Source organism: Oryctolagus cuniculus, chromosome 12 (genome assembly GCF_051225735.1).
Source record: "Oryctolagus cuniculus isolate XC-2025 breed Fujian yellow rabbit chromosome 12, ASM5122573v1, whole genome shotgun sequence".
Lineage (NCBI taxonomy): Eukaryota > Metazoa > Chordata > Mammalia > Lagomorpha > Leporidae > Oryctolagus > Oryctolagus cuniculus.
In genome coordinates, this window is record NC_142878.1 from 98205108 (window position 1) to 98224858 (window position 19751).

Here is a 19751-nt window from a genome sequence, read left to right on the forward strand (position 1 = left end):
TTAATCAAGACAGTATGCTGTTGGCTGGCAGCAGGGTAGAAGTATAGTTCAGTGTGGCAGAATAGACAATTAACAAATACATTCACACAACTAGGCCATACTAATTTCTGACAAAGATTCAAAAGCGAGTCAGTCATAGGAGGATGGCTTTTTCAAACATGGTGGTGGAGAAACTGGACATCCATAGGCAAAATGACAACCCTCAATCTGAACTGTATACTGTTTACAGAACTGAAAGTAGATTATGGACTTAATGTAAAATAAACTTCTAGGAAAAAAATTAGAAATTAGAAAGTGTTTAGGAACCAGAACTAGGCAATGTTTTTAGTTTTGATACCAAAAGTACAGTCTACAAATTTTTGATAAATGGGGAGCTACTGAATTTAAACAATTCTGCTCTATGAAAGACCATATAATTTCAGACAGGTATAAAATACTTAAAACCAGTATACCTGGTACTAAACCAAAGACTAGTACATCAAAAATAGAAAGACTTCTCAAACATCCATAGTAAACAGTCCAGTTATAAAGTAGACAAATGACATTAATAGGCATTTCATTGGCGAGGGCGTGTAATTGACAAATAAGCACAGAAAAAGCCAGCAGGAAAATAAAAATTAAAGCATGTAGAGCAACCACTTTTAAACAGCTAAAATGAAAAGTGGCAATGGCACCAATACTGTTGAGGATGTAGAAAAACAACATCACTCGATGGTGGGCATGTATAATGTGGTTGGTTTCTTGTAAGACCAAGCAGGCATCTACCATACAACCTGGCAGTTGCACTCCTGAATATTTATTCCAGAGAAAGTCGTGTAAACAAATCTGTACACAGATGTTCACAGAGCCTTTATTATTCTAATATCCCAACCCAGATACCCTTCGGCAGGTGAATGATTAAACCACAGTGCAGTGTATTGTGATTATTTCTCACAATAATATCAAGGAATTGATTCCTTTTGATAATGTGGATGAATTTCTATGTTGAGTGATTAAAAACTGATTTGAAAAGTAACACATGGTATGATTCCATTCATATCATATTTGTGACATGAAAAAATGGTAAAAATGGAGAAATGATTGGTGGTTTCCAGTGGTTAAAGAGTCAATGAGTGTGTCAAGGAATCAAAATGAAGTGTTTTCAAAACAGCACATGAAGATGGCTAACAGCAAAGTGAGGGATGCTGTGGTAATGGAAGTGTTCTGTGTCTTGGTGACTGTGTGCTGTATGCTGTATGTGGTATTGTACTACAGCTGTTGATGATGTTGCTACTGTGGGAAACTTGGTCAAGGGTGAATGGGATTTCTTTGTAGTGTTTGCTAAAAATGCATGTGAAGCTACAGTTATAACAAAAAGTGCAATTAAAAAACATGACAGAATGAATTCTATTAGATTGGAAATTGGCTTAAAAATACAGCTGATTACAAGTAACACTTCAGTTGTGAAAGGGAAGATAGAAGTACAGAGATAGGAAAAAAAAGATACCATTCAAACAGAAAATATTGTTACTAGATCAGGTGAAACTTCTAGTTGAAAGCCCTAAAGATTATTACAGGAGTTTTTGATTGAGAAAAACACTGTTTCTGAAGAGGTAAAGTAGCAGTAAGGATGTGTAGACATCAAATCACATAGCTGCTAAACACAAAAAACCAAGAAACAAAACTGGCAATGCAAGCAAATTTTAATAAAAAAATGTAAATTGGATCAAACAAAGCAATAAAAGGTAAGTCTCCTTCCAAAGCCTGTGGAGAATAATGCAAGTCACATGCAGGGAGTCTGTGGAGTCAGAACAAAGGCACAACAACTGCCCTTTATCCCCTGTGTGTCCAATTTTAAAAATGGTTTTAAAATGGTGATAATGTATAGAATGTCATAATTTACCATCTTAACCAATTTTTAGAGTACGGTTCAGTAGAGTTGACGTAATTGTGCAGTCAGTCTCCAGAACTGCTATCTTGCAGAAACTGAAGCTCATGCTGCAGCTTAGGATCCATTTTTTCTCCTATATTTTAGTTATATGCTAGCTGAGAGAATTCTGATTTACTTAAGTTTGGCAGTTAATGGCTTTTAAAAACAGTTTCCCATGCAATTTCAAGACGTGCTTTAGTTACACTGATATATGAGTAGAAGCTTAAAAGAGGAATTGTGGAAAGTTTTTATTTCCAAGCTGAATAAAAATGTGACAGCTGCTCTTGTTATTATCATAAATAGAAAGGAAAGCTCCACAAATTTGCAACAAACATTAAAACTGCATTATGATCTCAGAATAGATGGATATTGTGTCCTGGGTTGTTGCTGGACTGAATATGATGGTGTGCTGGAAGCATGGCTCCATCAGATGTGCCTGGGCCCTGTCTGGTGTATTATTTGGCACATATGTGTTGCATAAGTCTGCTTGGTACTATCGTTTTGTGAGAGTGAACATAAAAATTCAGCAGTCCGGAATTCAGAAAATGATGAGTGGTGAGCATTTGTAGTTAATGACATGATTACTGCAAGTCATTCCCTTTCACAGTAATATCAAGAGACACTTTATTTCAAGGTCTACACAAGCACAAATTAACCTGATCATACAGGGTATTGTTTTGGGGGAACTTGCATAATACATACAAACTTGAAATAATACCCATCTGATTATGACCATGGTACTTTATTACAGCTGTGAAAATATATTGCAAAGTGTCAGATGTTCATGTGGGCCTTGAAGTGTTGCTGCAGAACCTTGGGCTCCACAGAATAGAGTTGGATCGCTGCTACTCTGGAGTATATGGGAAGAATGTCCTTAGGAATTATGTTTTGGAATCAGAGGCTTTTATTAAGAGATGAGTTACTGGTTATGCAATGAAAGTGCTTATGCTAATATGGTCAATTTTCTGGTTTCTCTGGCACCTGACTTGTTCCAGATTAGCAGTGTTTCCACACTCTAAGTATTATAACTTGAAAAGAATATCACTGATTGCAAGATAATTGGATACAACATATTTGAGAAACAATGAAGATTTAAATGAGCAAACCTCCTAATTTAATAAAATGTGTCATGTGAACAAAATGAAGTAACTTATTTTTTAAGGGATCCAAGTTTTCTGAAAAGGATTACTTGCTAAATATTAAGTGGTATAATTGCATTCAGTATATTGTACTGAAATCTTTTCATAATAAGAAATATGATTTATAGTACATTTTTTAAATGGCAAAAATTCCTATTCAATAACATGAGTTCATTTTTCTGGAAAGTTCTTGATTTGAAGGTAGGAATATGGTAACGTCATTCACTGGAACATGTGACATGAGCCTGGTGTTGTGGTGCAGTGGGTTAAGCCATTGCCTATGACACCGGCATTTCACATGAGCACCGGATCAGCTGCTCCACTTCCATCCAGCTTCCTGCTAAGATACCTGGGAAAGCAGCGGAAGACGGCCAAGTTCTTGAGCTGTGCCACGCAGGAGAGGAGACCCAGGTGAGCGCCAGGCCACTTAGGGAATGAATCAGCAGGTAGAAGGTGTCTCCCCGTAACTCTGCCTTTCAGATAAATACATCTTAGGAAAAAGAAAAAAACAAGGCATGTGACATGTTTCAGAAACCCAAATTCCAGGATGGGCTGTAGATCTCCTGAAAGATGATTCGATGTTGTCTGTTTACCCTGGTCATGTCTTTGCCTTGCAGTCTTCTGGTCCGGTGTCTGCCAGGAGCATTTCCTGTGTAGTAGTGAATTATTTTGTACCATGAAATCTGAGATCTGTTTCCTGTTAGATTCTGGCTGTAATTTTTTGTCTTGGGAAGTACCTCACCCTTGTCTAGATTATACAGCTTGGGCGGCTGTGACACCAGTGATCAACCATTGCCAGCCTCAGGGACTCTCAGTGTCTTCACATGCTGTAGTCATTCAGTTCTTGTTATCTCCCTGTTATGTGTAATTAAATTATTAATAATAATTAAAATTATAATTATTAATGTGTAATAATTAAAATGAACAATCTCATTGTTAAATGTTTGTACTGCTAGATAAACCTTTTTTGTGTCTCAATTGCAACTTTCAATAACTCCTACTCTTAAAATCTTTGAGGGGGAGGTGGGGCTGGTGTTTTTGTGTAGTGGGTAAAGTAGCAGCCTGTCAGGCTCACATCCCATTGGGCACCGGTTTGAGACCTGTCTGTTCCACTTTCATTCCAGATCCCTGATAATGGCCTGGGAAAAGCAGAGAAGATGGCCTACAAGGGAGAGCTGGAAGAGAAACTCCTGGCTTTGGCCTAGTCCTTCCTTGGCTGTTGCAGCCAGTTTGGGGAATAAACCAGCAGATGGAAGATCTCTTTCTATCTCTGTCTCTCCTCTCTCTCTCTCTCTGTAACATTGCCTTTTAAATAAATAAATAAATTAAATCTTAAAAAACAATGCTGCAAATCAAGAATCCAGAATGGACTGTGTTGTACATGTGGTTTCCAGTGAAGAAGGTGAGTCCCATTGACTTCCCTGTTACCCGAGTTCGGGCTAGTTGGTGACTTGTCCAGTTCAAGGATAGCACACCTGGGCTGGTGGAACTCCTGTTGATATAGCAGGCGGATTGGATTAGATCGATTAGATTTGTGATCTGGAGACCACGCCTTCACCATGCCTCCTGTGATTTTACACCCTTACCTGCCAGACTATGTAACCACTCCCCTTTGGAAGTGAATAAAAGGCCTGGAGCATGGTGGGCCCTTTGCTTATTGTCCGGCACTTCCAGGCATGCTGCCTTCTAGCCACCCACTCTCTGCTTTCCTGCCCTTGTTTTGTTACCTGTGTCTACTGCTAACTGTAGACTTGATCCAGGTGGCTCCTGGCCTGGTCTCTAACCTAATATGGACCCAACTTAATTAGTAGACTTCCGTCTACCCTAAGCATCTCTCTCCCCTACATAAAGCCCTAACTTTCCTGTGTATTTCTCACTGAATAAATACTTAAAAAACTGTACCATGTTGCCTGTTTCATTTATAAGTAGCCAATATTTAGAATTCTTATCTTAAATTTATGGCAAGAACCCTTGAAATTTGGAGTAAATGTACCCGACTTCACTATGAGCCTTCCTGTAGGGCTATTGGTCTGCTCTCGGATTTTTCCCAGGCTCCACCTTGCGCGCTCATTCTGCCGGCATCGCAGACACAGGTCTGTGGTCCTGATATATGCAACTACTTGAAGTTCTATGAATGTACTTTGCTCACTGTTACCTTAGTAGCAATAACAGTAATTAGAGCTAACATTTATTAAACACTTACTTTGCCAGACACTTTACATGCATTATCTTATTTAATCCTCACAGCAAGAGCATGAGGGTAGGTGCCATTATTGCCCTCATTAAATAGAAATGAGAAAGTTGGGGCATGGAGTGCTTAAGTGATTTGTCTAGGATCACACCGCTATAAAGTAGAGGAGCAAGGATCCAACCTTAATCTCTGGTGTTTTAAAAGTTGCAATTGTTAATACTTGCAGATGTTTTTTTGCCTTTATAGAATTGGAACCTAACGTCACCTTTGAGGGCAAACTTATTGTTTGAAGGGTCACTAGGTAGGTTTTTTGTTAATCTGAATTATGACAAGATCTTACTCTGGAAGTGGAAGTCAGATTTACATGTGTAAAAATCCAGATCTCTCCCCCACTTTGGGTAGTATTTTATTTTTACATTTTAAAAGCTTTTTAAGGTTTAAAGAAAATTATACTCCATGTATTTAAAGATTTATTTATTTGGAAGGTGGCATTATAGAGGCAGAGAAAAAGAGGGGGGTCTTCCATCCACTTGTTCACCCCCCACTGGTCACAGCAGCCGGAGTTGAGCTGATTTGAAGCCAGAAGCCTCTTCTGGGTTTCCCAAGTGGGTACAGGGGCCCAAGCACTTGGGCCATCTTCTGCTGCTTTCCCAGGCACATTAGCAGAGAGCTGGATCGGAAGTGGAGCAGGTGGGACCCAAACCGGTGCTCATATGGGATTGCTAGTGTTGCAGGCAGCTTCACCTGCTACACCACCGTGCCAGTGCTAAACTCCATATTTAACTTGGAATTCTATAAATTCATTCTTCTTAGCAAATATTTAAAAAATTGTGCTAGATTTCTAGTTTAAAATTTGAAATTGAAGGATAGCAATTCATCTTATTTGATCAGTTTCTGTCAGTGCTAATTTAAGGAATGTAGATAACTTTGGTTGATAAAAAGACTCAACACTAACCAACAATCCAATTTATCTGTTATTTCTATGAGTTTTATTTTTTTTTGCTAGCCCGACATCTTATTTTAATCCTTTAAAAATTTTATTTAAGGTATACAAATTTCATGCATTTCATGTAAACAGATTTAGGAACATAGTGATACTTCCCACCCCACCACACCCCCTTTCCCACCCATATTCCCACTTCTTTTTCAGTGAAAAAATGAAAAGTCTGTAGGCATTTAGAGGTGTTAAAGACGTGGGTTTCCGGAAGATTGATCTTTGGGTTGTGGGATGTCCTGTGACCAGGTGGAATGGAGAATTGGAGCAGGTAGATATCTATGGCCGCACTCCAGTCTTTAAATGGGAGATGAATTAAAATCACACCAGGTAGAGGACAGCACTTTTTTTTTTTTTAAATTGTATTTAATGTATACAGGTTTCATGTATCTGATAAAAACAGATTTAGGAGCATAGTAATACTTCCTACCCTACCTCCCTCCCGCCCATGCTCCAGTTCTTCTCCTCCTCCCTTTCCTGCTTCCACTCTTAATTTTTTTTAAAGATATATTTATTTACTTGAAAGGCAGAGTTACAGACAGAGAGGTCTTCTATCCACTGATTCAACTCCTCAAAGGGCTGCAGTGGCTGGGGCTGGAGTAGGCTGAAGCCAGGAGCCTAGAATTCCATCTTGGTCACCCATGGGTGACAGTGGCCCAAGCACTTGAGCCATCTTCTGCTTTCCCAGGCCATCAGCAGGGAGCTGGATCGGAAGTGGAGCAACCAGGAATTTAGTGCTCATATGGGATGCTGGTGCTGCAGGCGGATGCTTAACCTACTGTACTACAGCGCTGGCCCCCCAACTCTTGAATTTTACAAAGATCTATTTTCAGTATTCTTTACACTTAATAAAGTTAACCCTACACTAATTACAGAGTTGAAAAATAGTATTAAGAAACAACAATGTTCCCCATCAGTAGAGACAAAGGCTGTAAAAAATCAGCTAATATCAAAAGACAACTCTGTTATTGAAGTAAAGGGCTACTTTAAGAAAGAGGAACTTAAAGTGAACACTGGAAAAGAAGAATTAAGCCATACCAAATAAGGCTGGTTATATATCTTTTAAAAATTACTTTTGTTTAGAGGCATAGAGACAGACCTTACATCCACTAGTTAATTCCCCAAATTCCTGCAACAGCTGGGGCTGGGACAGGCCTAAGCCAGAACCCAGAACTCAAGCCAGATCTCTCCTGTGAATGACAGGGACTCAAATAACTTGATCCTTTACTGCTGCCTTGTAGGATGTTCCTTAGCAGGAAGTTGGAATTGGAAGCAAAGCCAGGACTCAAACCTAGGCATTCTGAAATGGGATGTGGGTCCTGTAAGGTGTGTCTTAACCACTGTGCCAGAGGCCGCCTCCTTAGCTAGTTGTGTCTTTGTTAAAAAGCATAGCAAAAATATTAATGGAGAACATTAATAAGAACATTAGAATTAGTAAGAAGAAAGCCAGTGACGACACATATGAAAAGTTTAGTAAATTGAGAAAATTCTTCATTTTCCTTGTTTACAAAATAAATTGGAGGGGCCGCCACTGTGGCATAGCTGGTAAAGCCGCTGCCTGCAGTTCTGACATCCCTTATGAGTGCTGGTTCGAATCCCGGCTGCTTTACTTCCCATCCAGCTCTCTGCTATGGCCTGGGAAAACAGTAGAAGATGGCCCAAGTCCTTGGGCCCCTGCACCCATGTGGGAGACCCGGAAAAGTCTCCTGTCTCCTGGCTTCAGATCGACACATTTCTGGCCATTGTAGCCAAATGGGGAGTGAACCAACGGATGGAAGACACCTCTCTCTAACTCTGACTTTCAAATAAATAAATCTTTAAAAAAAAGAAATTGTAGTTTTGCTTCATTACCAAAGTCTGCAGTTGAATTCTTCCTGTTCCCCCAAAGACCTATGGTCTCCCTTGTGTTCCTGCCCATGAAGTTGCTCTCTGTTTCCTGCATATAGAAGTCAGCCTGCTAAGATCTGTTTGTCCCTACACACTCCAGTTAAATGCCACTTCCTCCAAGAATTCCTCCCCAGTTGACAAGCTAGAAATATTTGTTCTTAGAATAATGTTGTACTATTCTGGACAGTACTTTATGTAGGTCTTGGGATAGTTTGTCGTATGTGAAACAGCAGTTGATAGGTAAAAGAGCATGACTGATTCACATTAGTGGTGTTCATATTGTCTTGAGTGTGTAGCATATAGAGGGAGGTTCAGATTCCTGGAGACTTGTGAATGCTGAGGTGCTGCCACTGTGAGACCGTGAGGGGTGGGATGTTTTTGACAGATGGGCTGGTAGGGAGGTTAGAATTCCAAGTGAGGAGGCTTCGCAATGAATGAGAGGAGGTTGGGTATTAGAGGAGACCTGGTGTGTCCTTCTAAAGCCATGACTGTCTGCCTACACCACCTGATGGAGCAGGAGCAGAGCAGATTTGCCTGCTCTCACCTACTCTCTGATTATACAAGCAAGCTTGTTCTGCAGACATTGGACCCAAAGCTCTGTCCAAGGTGGTTTTGTTTTTTCTTTGTTTCTCTCTCTTTTTAAATAAATATTTATTTACTTGTTATTTATTTGCAAGGCTGAGTTACAGAGAGAGGGAGAGAAAGAGTAAAGTCTTCCATCTACTACTTTACTCCCTAAAAGGCTGCAAAGACTGGGGCTAGGCCAGGCTGATTGATGCCAGGAGCTTATTCTGGGTCTTCAACATGGGTACAAGGGTCCAAGCATTTGGGCCATCTTCCACTAGTTTCCCAGGCACATTAGCAGGGAGCCAGATACAGCACCAGCCTCCAGGGTGGTTTTCTATCTAGACGACCTAGTTATCTCTAGTCTCCCTGGAGTTTAGTTTTTCCTAATATTTGAGGGCCAGGGGCTAATTCACTAGGACAGGATTTCCCTGTAGTTGGTTTTCAATTTTGTTCTGAATTTAGTTTATATTCCTAAACAGTTTTATAAGTTTTTTCTCCCAGTGCCCTTAGAGGAAGTTACTTGCTTCTGAACCTCTGGGGTACCATTTTAGTAAATTAAGAATTCAGTCCATTGAATGGACCCATGTGGCCTGAAAGAGTTAATACAGTTTCTTAAGTACTTCATTAATACCCAGGGAATAATTTATACGTTAGAGCGTGGCTTAATATCTAGCCAGTTACACAGTATTGATTTTTTTCTTCTGTAAAGTAAGCCCCCAAATACAACTATAGGTTGAAATTTAAGGATCCTGCTCCATAAATATGTAAATATATGTAATGTTTAAGAGAGGAATATTATTACTATAATAAAGTTGAGGTAGATTAAATTCCAGCTCAGCCTTACTCTTCTGTGGGACTTGGTAAGCATACCTTTCTACATTTTTCTCTTCTCTAACATGAGGGGATGATGTTTATAGCAGAGAGCATAGCACAGAGAGTTTAGGGCAGAACCCAGGTGCGCTGTTTAGGTTTAATTTTTGGCTTCACTCCTTGATACTGATCTTAGGCAATTTAATTAGCATCTTTGACTCAGCTAGCTTTTCTGACCTGTAAACTGGAATATTTTAAGTGCCTACCTTATAAAACTGTTTTGGAGGTAAGTACTGAATGCATGTGGGCTTTTAACTTGCTATTACTGATTGTTAGGACTTTTTGAGCAGATCAAATGAAATGAATGACAAAAACTGCCCACTGCTGTTTCTGGAACACGGTAACAAATGCTGCATGAAGGATGGCCTTTACTGTTATGCATTACCTAGGGTTCATCTCTGGAGAATCGCAGTTTCCAGGTGTAGCTGTTGTAAGCCACTCACTATGTAAAATAGTTTGATGCTTCGCACCTTGATTATCCTGTTGTAAGGCTCAGTCCAATCTCTGGACACACATGTGTGTGTGTTACTGTGGAGTTTTTATGACTGGCCTGCCTTTTTTTTTTTTTTTTTTTTTTTTAATGCCTTAGGCAGCAGTACCTTGAAGTGACCTTCAGTTTTGTCACTTTATTTCCTTCCTGCTGTATCCCAAAGCGCTCTCCTGCCTTTGCTGCTGCTTTGTGTAGTCCTCCATTGCCCTCAGATGCCTGTGGCTGTGGTCATCAACCTGACTTTATGGGGACTGTGGTTTTGTGATAAGAGCAGAGTCTCAACCTTATTAGATTATGGATCATTATCACTTAAGGGGAAAATCACTCTTGATGTTGTCACCACTGAAAGAGGCCAGCTTCTCAGACTGGAAAGGGCCTTGGATGGAAGGGTGTAAGAGGAACGTGGGGTTCGTGTAGGAGGACTGCCGGCTCAATTCATGGACCTGAGTGTGACAGGCCGTGATGTTCAGGAAGGGACTTCCCCACATCTGTTCCTAAGGGCTTGCTTTGTGGAGGCAGGGAACAAAGAAATGAAGACTATGGACAAGGAGCCTGTGAAGTTAAACCTGCCTTTTGGGATCAGAGTGCATGGATCTTAAGACAGCAACTTGGGTAGATATGAGGGATTTAAGTCCCTTGATAGAGAGCAGGAAGAGGCCTGCTCTCCAGCCCTGTGCTAGCTTTTGTGTAGCACAATAATGAAAGTTCATGCTATTGATTGTCATGTGGTGAGGTACCCAGTTGAGTCAATCAGTATACAATGGCTCAAAGGGGAGAGAGACACACACACACCCAGCTCAGCAAAAAACACAACAGAATGAATATGCCGCAGAGAAGGGTTTTCATTTAGCAGTGAGCTCAGAAAAGTGAGACTTGAACAAAATGTTTGTCAGTGCCTACGCTATCGCAGAGAGGGTACTGTGGGGCAGGCATATTCCCATAGTGGAGCTGGGAGCAACGTGATATCTTGAACGTGGGAAACCAGCCAATTCTTTCCTTTATTGTGATTCCACGTTTCCTGAGCATTTTTCTGATTATTATTGGTAGTTTAGTGGGACGGATTACATGGAGCAGAAAGGTTTAGTGTTTTTGGCAGTTACTGTCTTGTAAATTACAGCTAACATTGAAAGTTGGCCATTTTGCTTTATATAATTGATTGTCTTTGACTGTGTTTATCCTAATGTATTATTCCTAAGTCTGCTTACCTCCAGGCCAATGACAAGGTCTTTGGGTAGCAAGAGTGACCTGTCCTATTCTCCAAGTGTTGGTAGTAGCTGGTAACCTTTTATCAAGGCTGTCTGTTCACCTCTCGTGATTGATCATATACAATGATAATTTTTTTGAGATTTATTTATTTATTGAGGGGCACAGTTACAGATGGAGAGAGACAGAGGTCTTCTATCTGCTGGTTCACTCCCCAAATGGCTGCAATGGCCAGAGCTGGGCTGATCTGAAGCCAGGAGCCAGGAGCTTCCTCTGGGTCTCCCATGTGGGTGCAGAAGCTCAAGTGCTTTGACCATCCTCCACTGACTTGCTAGGCTGTTAGTAGAGAGCTGGATCAGAAAAGGAGTGGCCCGGGACACAAGCTGGTGGCCATATAAGATTCTGGCACCTCGGGAGGAGGCTTAACCTACTACTCTGCAGTGCCGGCCTCATGTACCATGATAATTTGCACAAAACAAAAATAACACCATTGTAAGTTTTTTTCCTCCATTAAAAGTGAAATAATACTGCTTTTGTTTCTGAGGAATTTGGCTTCAACTGGTTTTTATTTTCGGCTAGGTGTTAAAAGAGAGTTATGATAGGGTAAACACAGTTAGTGACATCTGGCTGCCACAAGGATCAATAACTTTTGATACATAGATATCTATTTTGTGATAATATACTGAGGTTTCCTTGGATAAAACCAGAAGAATAAAAACTAATTTGGAAGCAGCTGATTACTGCCTAACAGCAGTAGTTCTGAGAGCCTGTTGCCGTTGTTTTTAATGGGCAGCCTTGTACTTCCATAGATTGGTTAATCTTAAAGACCAGATGGCAGTTGTTTCAAAATTTCATCAAGATTTTATGTCTTGTGTTTTGCTATCAGCTAAAAGCATGAGAATTTATTAACTAAGAATGTTATATATATATATATTCATATAAAAGAAAGAATAAAATTGATGGATCATTTTATTTACCTAATAATTTATTGTCATTACTCAAAAAAATCCAATGAAAAAAAGAAAAAGAGATGTTAACATCATTGTTTACCATGAAGAGAAGAAACATACAATAGGGAGGGAAAACAAAGCACAAAATAAAATGAGTTACACATCCACATGTCAATAATTAGAATGAATGTAAATAGATGGGATCATTCAATGGTAAGACACAGGTGGGCAGATTAGATGTAAAAACAGAATCTGAGATGCTAGGTTTACAAGCATGTCTGAAACAGAGAAAGCAGAAGAAAGGAAACGTTTTCAGGTTTGCTCAAAGGAAAGCTGACGTTGCTACGGTGATATGAGACAGAATAGACGTTTAGGCAGAAGCATTAGTAGAGTGAAGCTCCAACACTAGATAGAAGTATGGTCCAAGAATCCTGAGTGCAATGTAGTGAAGATCTAGAGGAGAGGAAGGTAAACTGCTGAATGACAATGCTGAGGGGACAGTGTGCGTGTCTTTCAGAACAATCATGATGAAACTGGTAGAAAATTCAGAAGCTTCCGGGAAATGTCAGTAGTACAGTTAGCAAATATGACCTCACAGATGAAAACAGACCTTTGCATTTTCTGTAGAACGTGTTCTTTTCGAGTACATGTGGAACATAGGACGTTTAGTACGCGTAGGACAGCAAAGCAAGTCTTAACAGCTTTAAAATGATTGAAATCACATTTTGCCAGACCATTGTAGAATTACGCAAGAAACCAATAAAAGATAGCAGTAACATCCCTGCATGTCTAGAAGTTGAGAAATACATTTTATAAACAAAGTCTTATTTTAAAAAGTTTATAAAAATTACTTAAAAATGTGAAATGACACCACTGAGTTGCTGAACCTCATAATTGTATAGTTGTCAGTATTTGAAAGTATTGTTTTTGAAATCCAAATATTTGATATTTACGTATTCTAGGGATGCCTAGTACTTTTTTTTTTTTTTTTTTTTTTTTTTGACAGGCAGAGTTAGTGAGAGAGAGAGACAGAAAGGTCTTCCTTTTTCCGTTGGTTCACCCCTCAAGTGGCTGCTGTGGCCGGTGCGCTGCGCCGATCTGAAGCCAGGAGCCAGGTGCTTATTCCTGGTCTCCCATGCAGGTGCAGGCCCAAGTACTTGGGCCATCCTCCATTGCACTCCCGGGCCACATCAGAGAGCTGGACTGGAAGAGGAGCAACTGGGACAGAATCCGGCGCCCCAACCGGGACTAGAACCTGGGGTGCCAGCGCCACAGGTGGAGGATTAGCCTAGTGAGCCATGGCACCAGCCTGGGATAAATTTCTGAAAGCCTCTGGGGTTTCCCACCATGCGCAGGCCTGTTGCAAGGGATGATATTTCCCCTCTGTCATAGATGAAGACGCACAGATTAATAGGTGTAGGGAGTGTGTGTGTCATCGTTGGGTTCCTAGAGCAGATGAACAGGAGTACAAGTGTTGCATATTTGAGCGTGTCCTCTTTGTCTGCCTCCATATAAAGTGCTCTTCCATGTTCTCTCATCCATTGGGACATAGGTGGGAATCCAGAGCGCAGTGCAGTTAGCTTGCCTAGGTAATGCATTCCATGGCAGAACTGAGCTCTGAATCTACATTAGTATTATTTAAGACAAATAATAAAACCAGGGCTGTGCACCATTTGGAAGACAATGTGACTTGTACGTGTGAAACTGGTTTACTTTATGGGGAAGCTCTAGTTATATGATGATAACTAAGCTGCAGTTGATTTTCTCATGTTCTTTAAATCGGTGTGGGATAGCACTTGCCAAATACAGTCCTTTTTATTCATGTAATTTGCTAATTCTATAGAAATATTTTACGAAAATTAGCAGCAAGGTTTTTTTTCATAGCTGGAGGCTTTAGAATAGGTCTAAAAATTGTGAATAGCCTCTGAAATAGGATTACTCTGTTAAAATATAAATAAGTTATTCACATAGATAATAGTTACTTTTAAGTTGTAGCTGTCCACTCTGGCCTCAGAATCAGCCCTTAAGGCATTCAGATCTGGCTAAAAAGCCCATGAGAGTTTCTCAGGCATGGAAAGCCAAGACACTGTGGCAAAAAATGACCTAAATGAAAGATCTCGGTGAGTGAGATCTCAGTGGAAGGAGGGACCATCAAAGAAGGCAGTACCTTTCTCTGAAGGGAGGAGAGAACTTGTACTTTGATTCTGGACTTGTCTAAATAAGGCTGGAGTTTGAACTCAAGAGACTTCCATAGCCTTGGCAGCTTATAACAAGAGCCTCGGGTGATTACTGATGTCATAAATAAGATGTCAATTGTGAAATCAACAATGGGAGTCACTGTGCACTTACTCCTCATGTAGGATCTCTGTCCATAGAGTGTTGTACTATGCAAATTAACAGTAAAAGTAATCTTCAAACAGTACTTTATCCTTTGTGTGTCTGTGTGGGTGCAAACTGTTGAAATCTTTACTCAGTATAGAGTTGATCTTTCTGTATATAAAGATAATTAAAAATGAATCTTTTTTTTTTTATTTTTTGACAGAGTGGACAGTGAGAGAGATAGAGAGAAAGGTGTTCCTTTGCCATTGGTTCACCCTTCAATGGCCGCCACGGCTGGCGCGCTACGGCCGGTGCACTGCGCTGATCCGATGGCAGGAGCCAGGTACTTATCCTGGTCTCCCATGGGGTGCAGGGTCCAAGCACTTGGCCCATCCTCCACTGCACTCCCTGGCCACAGCAGAGAGCTGGCCTGGAAGAGGGGCAACCAGGACAGAATCCGGCACCCCAACCAGGACTAGAACCCGGTGTGCCGGCGCCTAGTGAAAATGAATCTTAATGAAGAATGGGACAAGAGAGGGAGTAGGAGATAGGATTGTTTGCGGGTGGGAGGGTGGTTATGGGGGGAAGAACTGCCATAATCCAAAAGTTGTACTTTTGAAATTTATATTTATTAAATAAAATTTTTCTATTAAAAATAAAATAATAAAAATTATAGCTTTCCATGTGAGAGAAATGTCCAGATGTATTGTTTGCCATTTGTAAATTTAAATATCAATTCTGCTATGTTTCCAGTCTGACTTCTTGACCTTTCTTTGCTATCAACTCTGGAAATCTTCGCTGTTCTTCTCAGTGTCTTCTTCACTTCCTCTTCATAGAGGAAATAGAAGCTATCAGTGGGAACCTGCTTCTACTTGCTGTCGACTAATCTGCAGATTTGTTCCTGTAGGTACCCATCTGTATCACTTATATTTAAGGGCCTTTCCTTAAATATACTTTGATAATTTCAGAAAGTACCCTTAATTATTATTCCCAAGTTTGTCTTCCATTAAATCTGATTTTTCATGCCTTCTGTATTCTTATACTAAATACTGAGAAGGCAGGGCGCATAGAATTTAGGAGCACAACCTGAGCGTCCCTCTAATGTGAATTTGATATTCGCTAATTAAGTGCTGTTACTTTCCCAAAGTTGAGAACTCGGATAACTGGTCCAGCATCCTTGGCATTTCCCCGTCTTGTCCTCTGCTCCCACTCCAGTGTCGTGAAGACTGTACTGTGGAAATGGGACACATCCCAGCTTTAACAAGCTATCACTGCTCACCACATTGTTGAGAAAGGTGGTTTTTTTGGCCTTGAATCTAATGAATTCCCACGTCATTAGCTTTTATTTATTTGAAAGAGTTACAGAGAGGTAGAGACGGAGAGAGAGAAGTCTTCTGTCCGTTGGTTCACTCCCCAGATGGCTGCAACGGCCAGAGCTGCACTGATCTGAAGCCAGGAGCTTCCTCCAGGTCTCCCACGTGGGTGCAAGGGCCCAAGGACCTGGGCCATCTTCTGTGGCTTTCCCAGGCCATAGCAGAGAGCCGGATAGGAAGTGGAGAAGCTGGGTGTTGAACCGGCGCCCACATGGGATGCGGCACTGCAGGTGGCGGCTTATCTGCCACGCCACAGCGCCAGCCTCTTGGTTAACTCTGACACACCAACTTCTTGGTTTGTTAGAATCTTGCTGGTGACTAATACTAAATATAAATGCCTGTACTTTTAGAACAATGAATGATATTTTCCCTTCTCCAGTTACTCCTGCACCTTCTATGTTTTAAGCCGTTTTTTGGGGAGGGGTAACATGTAACATAAAGGGCCTAAGAAAGGTGTACAGTTCAGTCAGCTGTAAAATAGAAACAGAGCAGTGACCACTCAGACCAAGAAGTGTCAGACATTGTGAGGTCTCAGAGCCCTTGTGTGTATTAACTCTTTAAACATTAAGGAGGTGGGGCCAGCGCTGTGGCGCAGTGGGTTAACGCCCTGGCATGAAGTGCCAGCATCCCATATGAGCGCCGGTTCAAGACCCAGCTGCTCCACTTCCAGTCCAGCTCCCTGCTATGCCCTGGGAAAGCAGTGGAAGATGGCCCAAGTCTTTGGGCCCCTTCACCTGCGTGGGAGACTGAGAGGAGGCTCCTGGCTGCTGGCTTCAGATTGGCACAGCTCCAGCCATTGTGGCCAATTGGGGAATGAACCAGTGGATGGAACCCTCTCTCTGCCTCTCCCTGCCTCTCCTTCTCTCTCTGTGTAACTCTGACTTTCAAATAAATACATCTTTAAAAAAAGATTAAGGCAGGTCATTGTGAACTTAACCACAAGTTCCTGTAGTATAGTCCATGCAAATGAGGATGCCACAGTTTGTATTGAATATCTAGGATTCACTCCTTTAATACCTTCAGTGAGGTCTGAATTTTATTTTCATCTTTCCAGTGTTTAATTTTTTATGTGTATTCTTTTTTTTTTTTTTTTTTTTGACAGGCAGAGTGGACAGTGAGAGAGAGAGGGAAAGAGAGAAAGGTCTTCCTTTGCCGTTGGTTTACCCTCCAATGGCCGCCGCGGCCAGCGCGCTGCGGCCGGCACACCGCGCTGATCCGATGGCAGGAGCCAGGTATTTATCCTGGTCTCCCATGGGGTGCAGGGCCCAAGTACTTGGGCTATCCTCCACTGCACTCCCTGGCCACAGCAGAGAGCTGGCCTGGAAGAGGGGCAACCGGGACAGAATCCGGCACCCCGACCGGGACTAGAACCCGGTGTGCCGGCGCCGCAAGGTGGAGGATTAGCCTAGTGAGCCACGGCGCCGGCCTTTATGTGTATTCTGAAGACTACTTTCTTGAACCAAGAAAGGTGTAGAGTTAAATACACTGTCTGTGATTACTTAATTTAAGCTTGTAAAATTTTTTGCAAACCTCATTATGAGATTGTTTTCTTGATGTTAATTTTAGAGATTCATTTTTTATACACATAATTTTTCTGTCTTTAAACATTTTCATTTAAAATATCTCATAGCAACACCTGCTTGGCCACATTAATCTCTTAAGCATCTCCTCCGTTTCTAACTTGGTGTCATGTGTTTGTAGATTCAGAATTTTTCCTCTGAGAGACTTTGGACACTCCTGTAGTTGATGTGCATGTTTATATTCATGGTTGTAGAGAATGGGATGGTGTCTGTTTTGTTGTCTTTATATGTTGTTCCCCTTTTCATCAGTCATTTCTTTTACTTGAACGTGATATAGAAACCAAACTCCAGAAAATCAAGTTCATAAGTGAGATGTAGTGGTGCTGAGATTATCTAGCTGTTACCTATAGTACTGAAGAGAAAGGGCAAGAAAGTTTGATGTATATAGCTAGGAACCCCTTTTTAGGATTTAGTTACACATGGCATAATGTGATCACCAAGTATATCTTCTGTGGTAACACTATCTTTTTAAAAAAATTAGTTTGAGAGGCAGAAATACAGAGGTCTCATCTTGCTGGTTCACTCCCTTAGAGCCCCTAGTGCCTGGAGATGCACCAGGATTGGAGCTGGGAACTCAGTCCAGATCTCCCACATAGAAACCCGAACCCAGTTACTTGAGCCATCACTTTTACCTCCTGGGGTCTGCATTGGCAGGAAGCTGAAGTCAGGAATCCAGGTGGAATGTGGGTGTTTTCACTGCTGAGCTATAGCCCCACTGCAAACAGTATTTTTTTTTAAAGGTTTATTTATTCATTTGGAAGTCAGAGTTAAACAGAGAAGGAGAGGCAGAGAAAGAGGTCTTCCATCCACTGGTTCACTACCCAGATGGCCGCAAAGTCAGAGCTGCACTGATCTGAAGCCAGGAGCGTTTTCCGGGTCTCCCACGTGAGTGCAGGGGCCCAAGGACTTGGACCATCTTCTACTGCTTTCCTAGGCCAGAACAGAGAGCTGGATCGGAAGCAGAGCAGCCAGGATTCGAACTGGCACCCAAATGGGATGCTGGCACTGCAGTTGGCAACCTCACCCGCTATGCAACAGCGGCAGCCCCAGAGACAGTATTTTAAAAACAAAAACATTAACCTTTCTTTGCTATTGGATTTGTGGTTTGTGATTGTGCATATCTTTTTCCCTCTGGTGTATGCTTAGTTATGCATAGTCGATATATTTCTCAATTAAACTTACTTAAAAGGTATATTATTAGGCTACACAAGAAATGTAGCATAATTAAACTTTAAACCATTAATGATATTTATAGATTGATGTATAAGTTGTTCCTTTTCATTTCTTGTTCTAGAAGTGGTAATATGTGACAATTTGTTTCGATAGTAATTTTAATGAAGGGGCAATATCTGGAACAATTAGCTAATCTAATCATCACACTGTTCTTTTACAACATAAGGTATGACTCATAAGAGTTTTTCTCTAAGAGCAATCTCAAAATAGAATTAAGTGCTTTGGAATCACTATGCAGCTAGAATGTTCTGTGGGATTGAAGGGTGTAGCAGTTCTGAGCATTGATAATGATTCTGAAAATTCATCCAGTTGGCAGTCATGCCCTGGAAGACTTGATTTCTTAGAGCTTTCTATGTACTTGCACTGTAGTAAATAAGAATGGATCCTAGATACAGTTAGAGTGTAGTGGGGTTTAAGTGTTTAATAAAAGGATTACACGTTTTAACTATTTGTTTTTTTAGTTGCAGGTAAGGGTTAAATGATTGTTACAGATAGCTAATGCTATGTACCATAACTGGTACACCCATTTCTAGGCATGGGTTGCAGCTTTCCCCCAAGAACATGTAAATGAGAGCCCTGGTTTTCAGATTTTGTTCCTGAGAATTGTGGAATTCGTGGGAGCTTCCTCAGGAATCTTCTTCGGTGTTTCTGCTGTTCCTAGCTTCATCCTAGAGGGGCAGAGTTAATGCAAGGGAAGGGCATCTGGTCAGCCAGGCCAACTGGAGCCCCATGTGGTGTCCTCTGCTGGAGGTTGTTGGTGTGCTGGCTGTGTGTGTGCAGAGTGTGGCACACGGAGGGAGCAGAGCCAGGAGGCTGCAGCCCTGAAAACACGCAAGGAATGCGGGTCCTGCGAAAGCAGGGACGTCTTCATACCTTGCACAGTGAATGTATTTTCTTTTCATCTAAGCTGCTTTTCCCTGAACATACTTGAGAAATATGTTCAGTGTGTATTGTAAGAGGCAAATTAGGAGCTACAGTAGTTTAAAAAAATCATGTAGTTTTGTTTTTAATGTGCAGATTATTCTACTTTTGTGTATTGGTGGTGA

General features: G+C 41.2%; 1 protein-coding gene across 5 annotated transcripts in view; it reads left to right on the plus strand.

Annotated features, from left to right (window-relative positions):
• The window catches only part of LOC138848072 (uncharacterized), a 287172-nt gene that overhangs the window by 57487 nt on the left and 209934 nt on the right, over window positions 1-19751 (plus strand). Inside the window, exons 2-4 of one of the 5 annotated variants that reach the window (XM_089310671.1) lie at window positions 3236-3249; window positions 3382-3459; window positions 4173-4395. The exons of 2 other annotated variants lie outside the window; for them this stretch is intronic. In XM_089310671.1, coding sequence (XP_089166797.1) covers window positions 3236-3249; window positions 3382-3459; window positions 4173-4253 — 173 coding nt within the window. In that variant the 3' untranslated portion in view covers window positions 4254-4395. Of the gene's footprint in view, window positions 1-3235; window positions 3460-4172; window positions 4396-19751 lie in introns of those variants that run through there. 2 more of the 5 variants (XR_016218331.1, XR_016218332.1) reach the window with 2 other exon arrangements.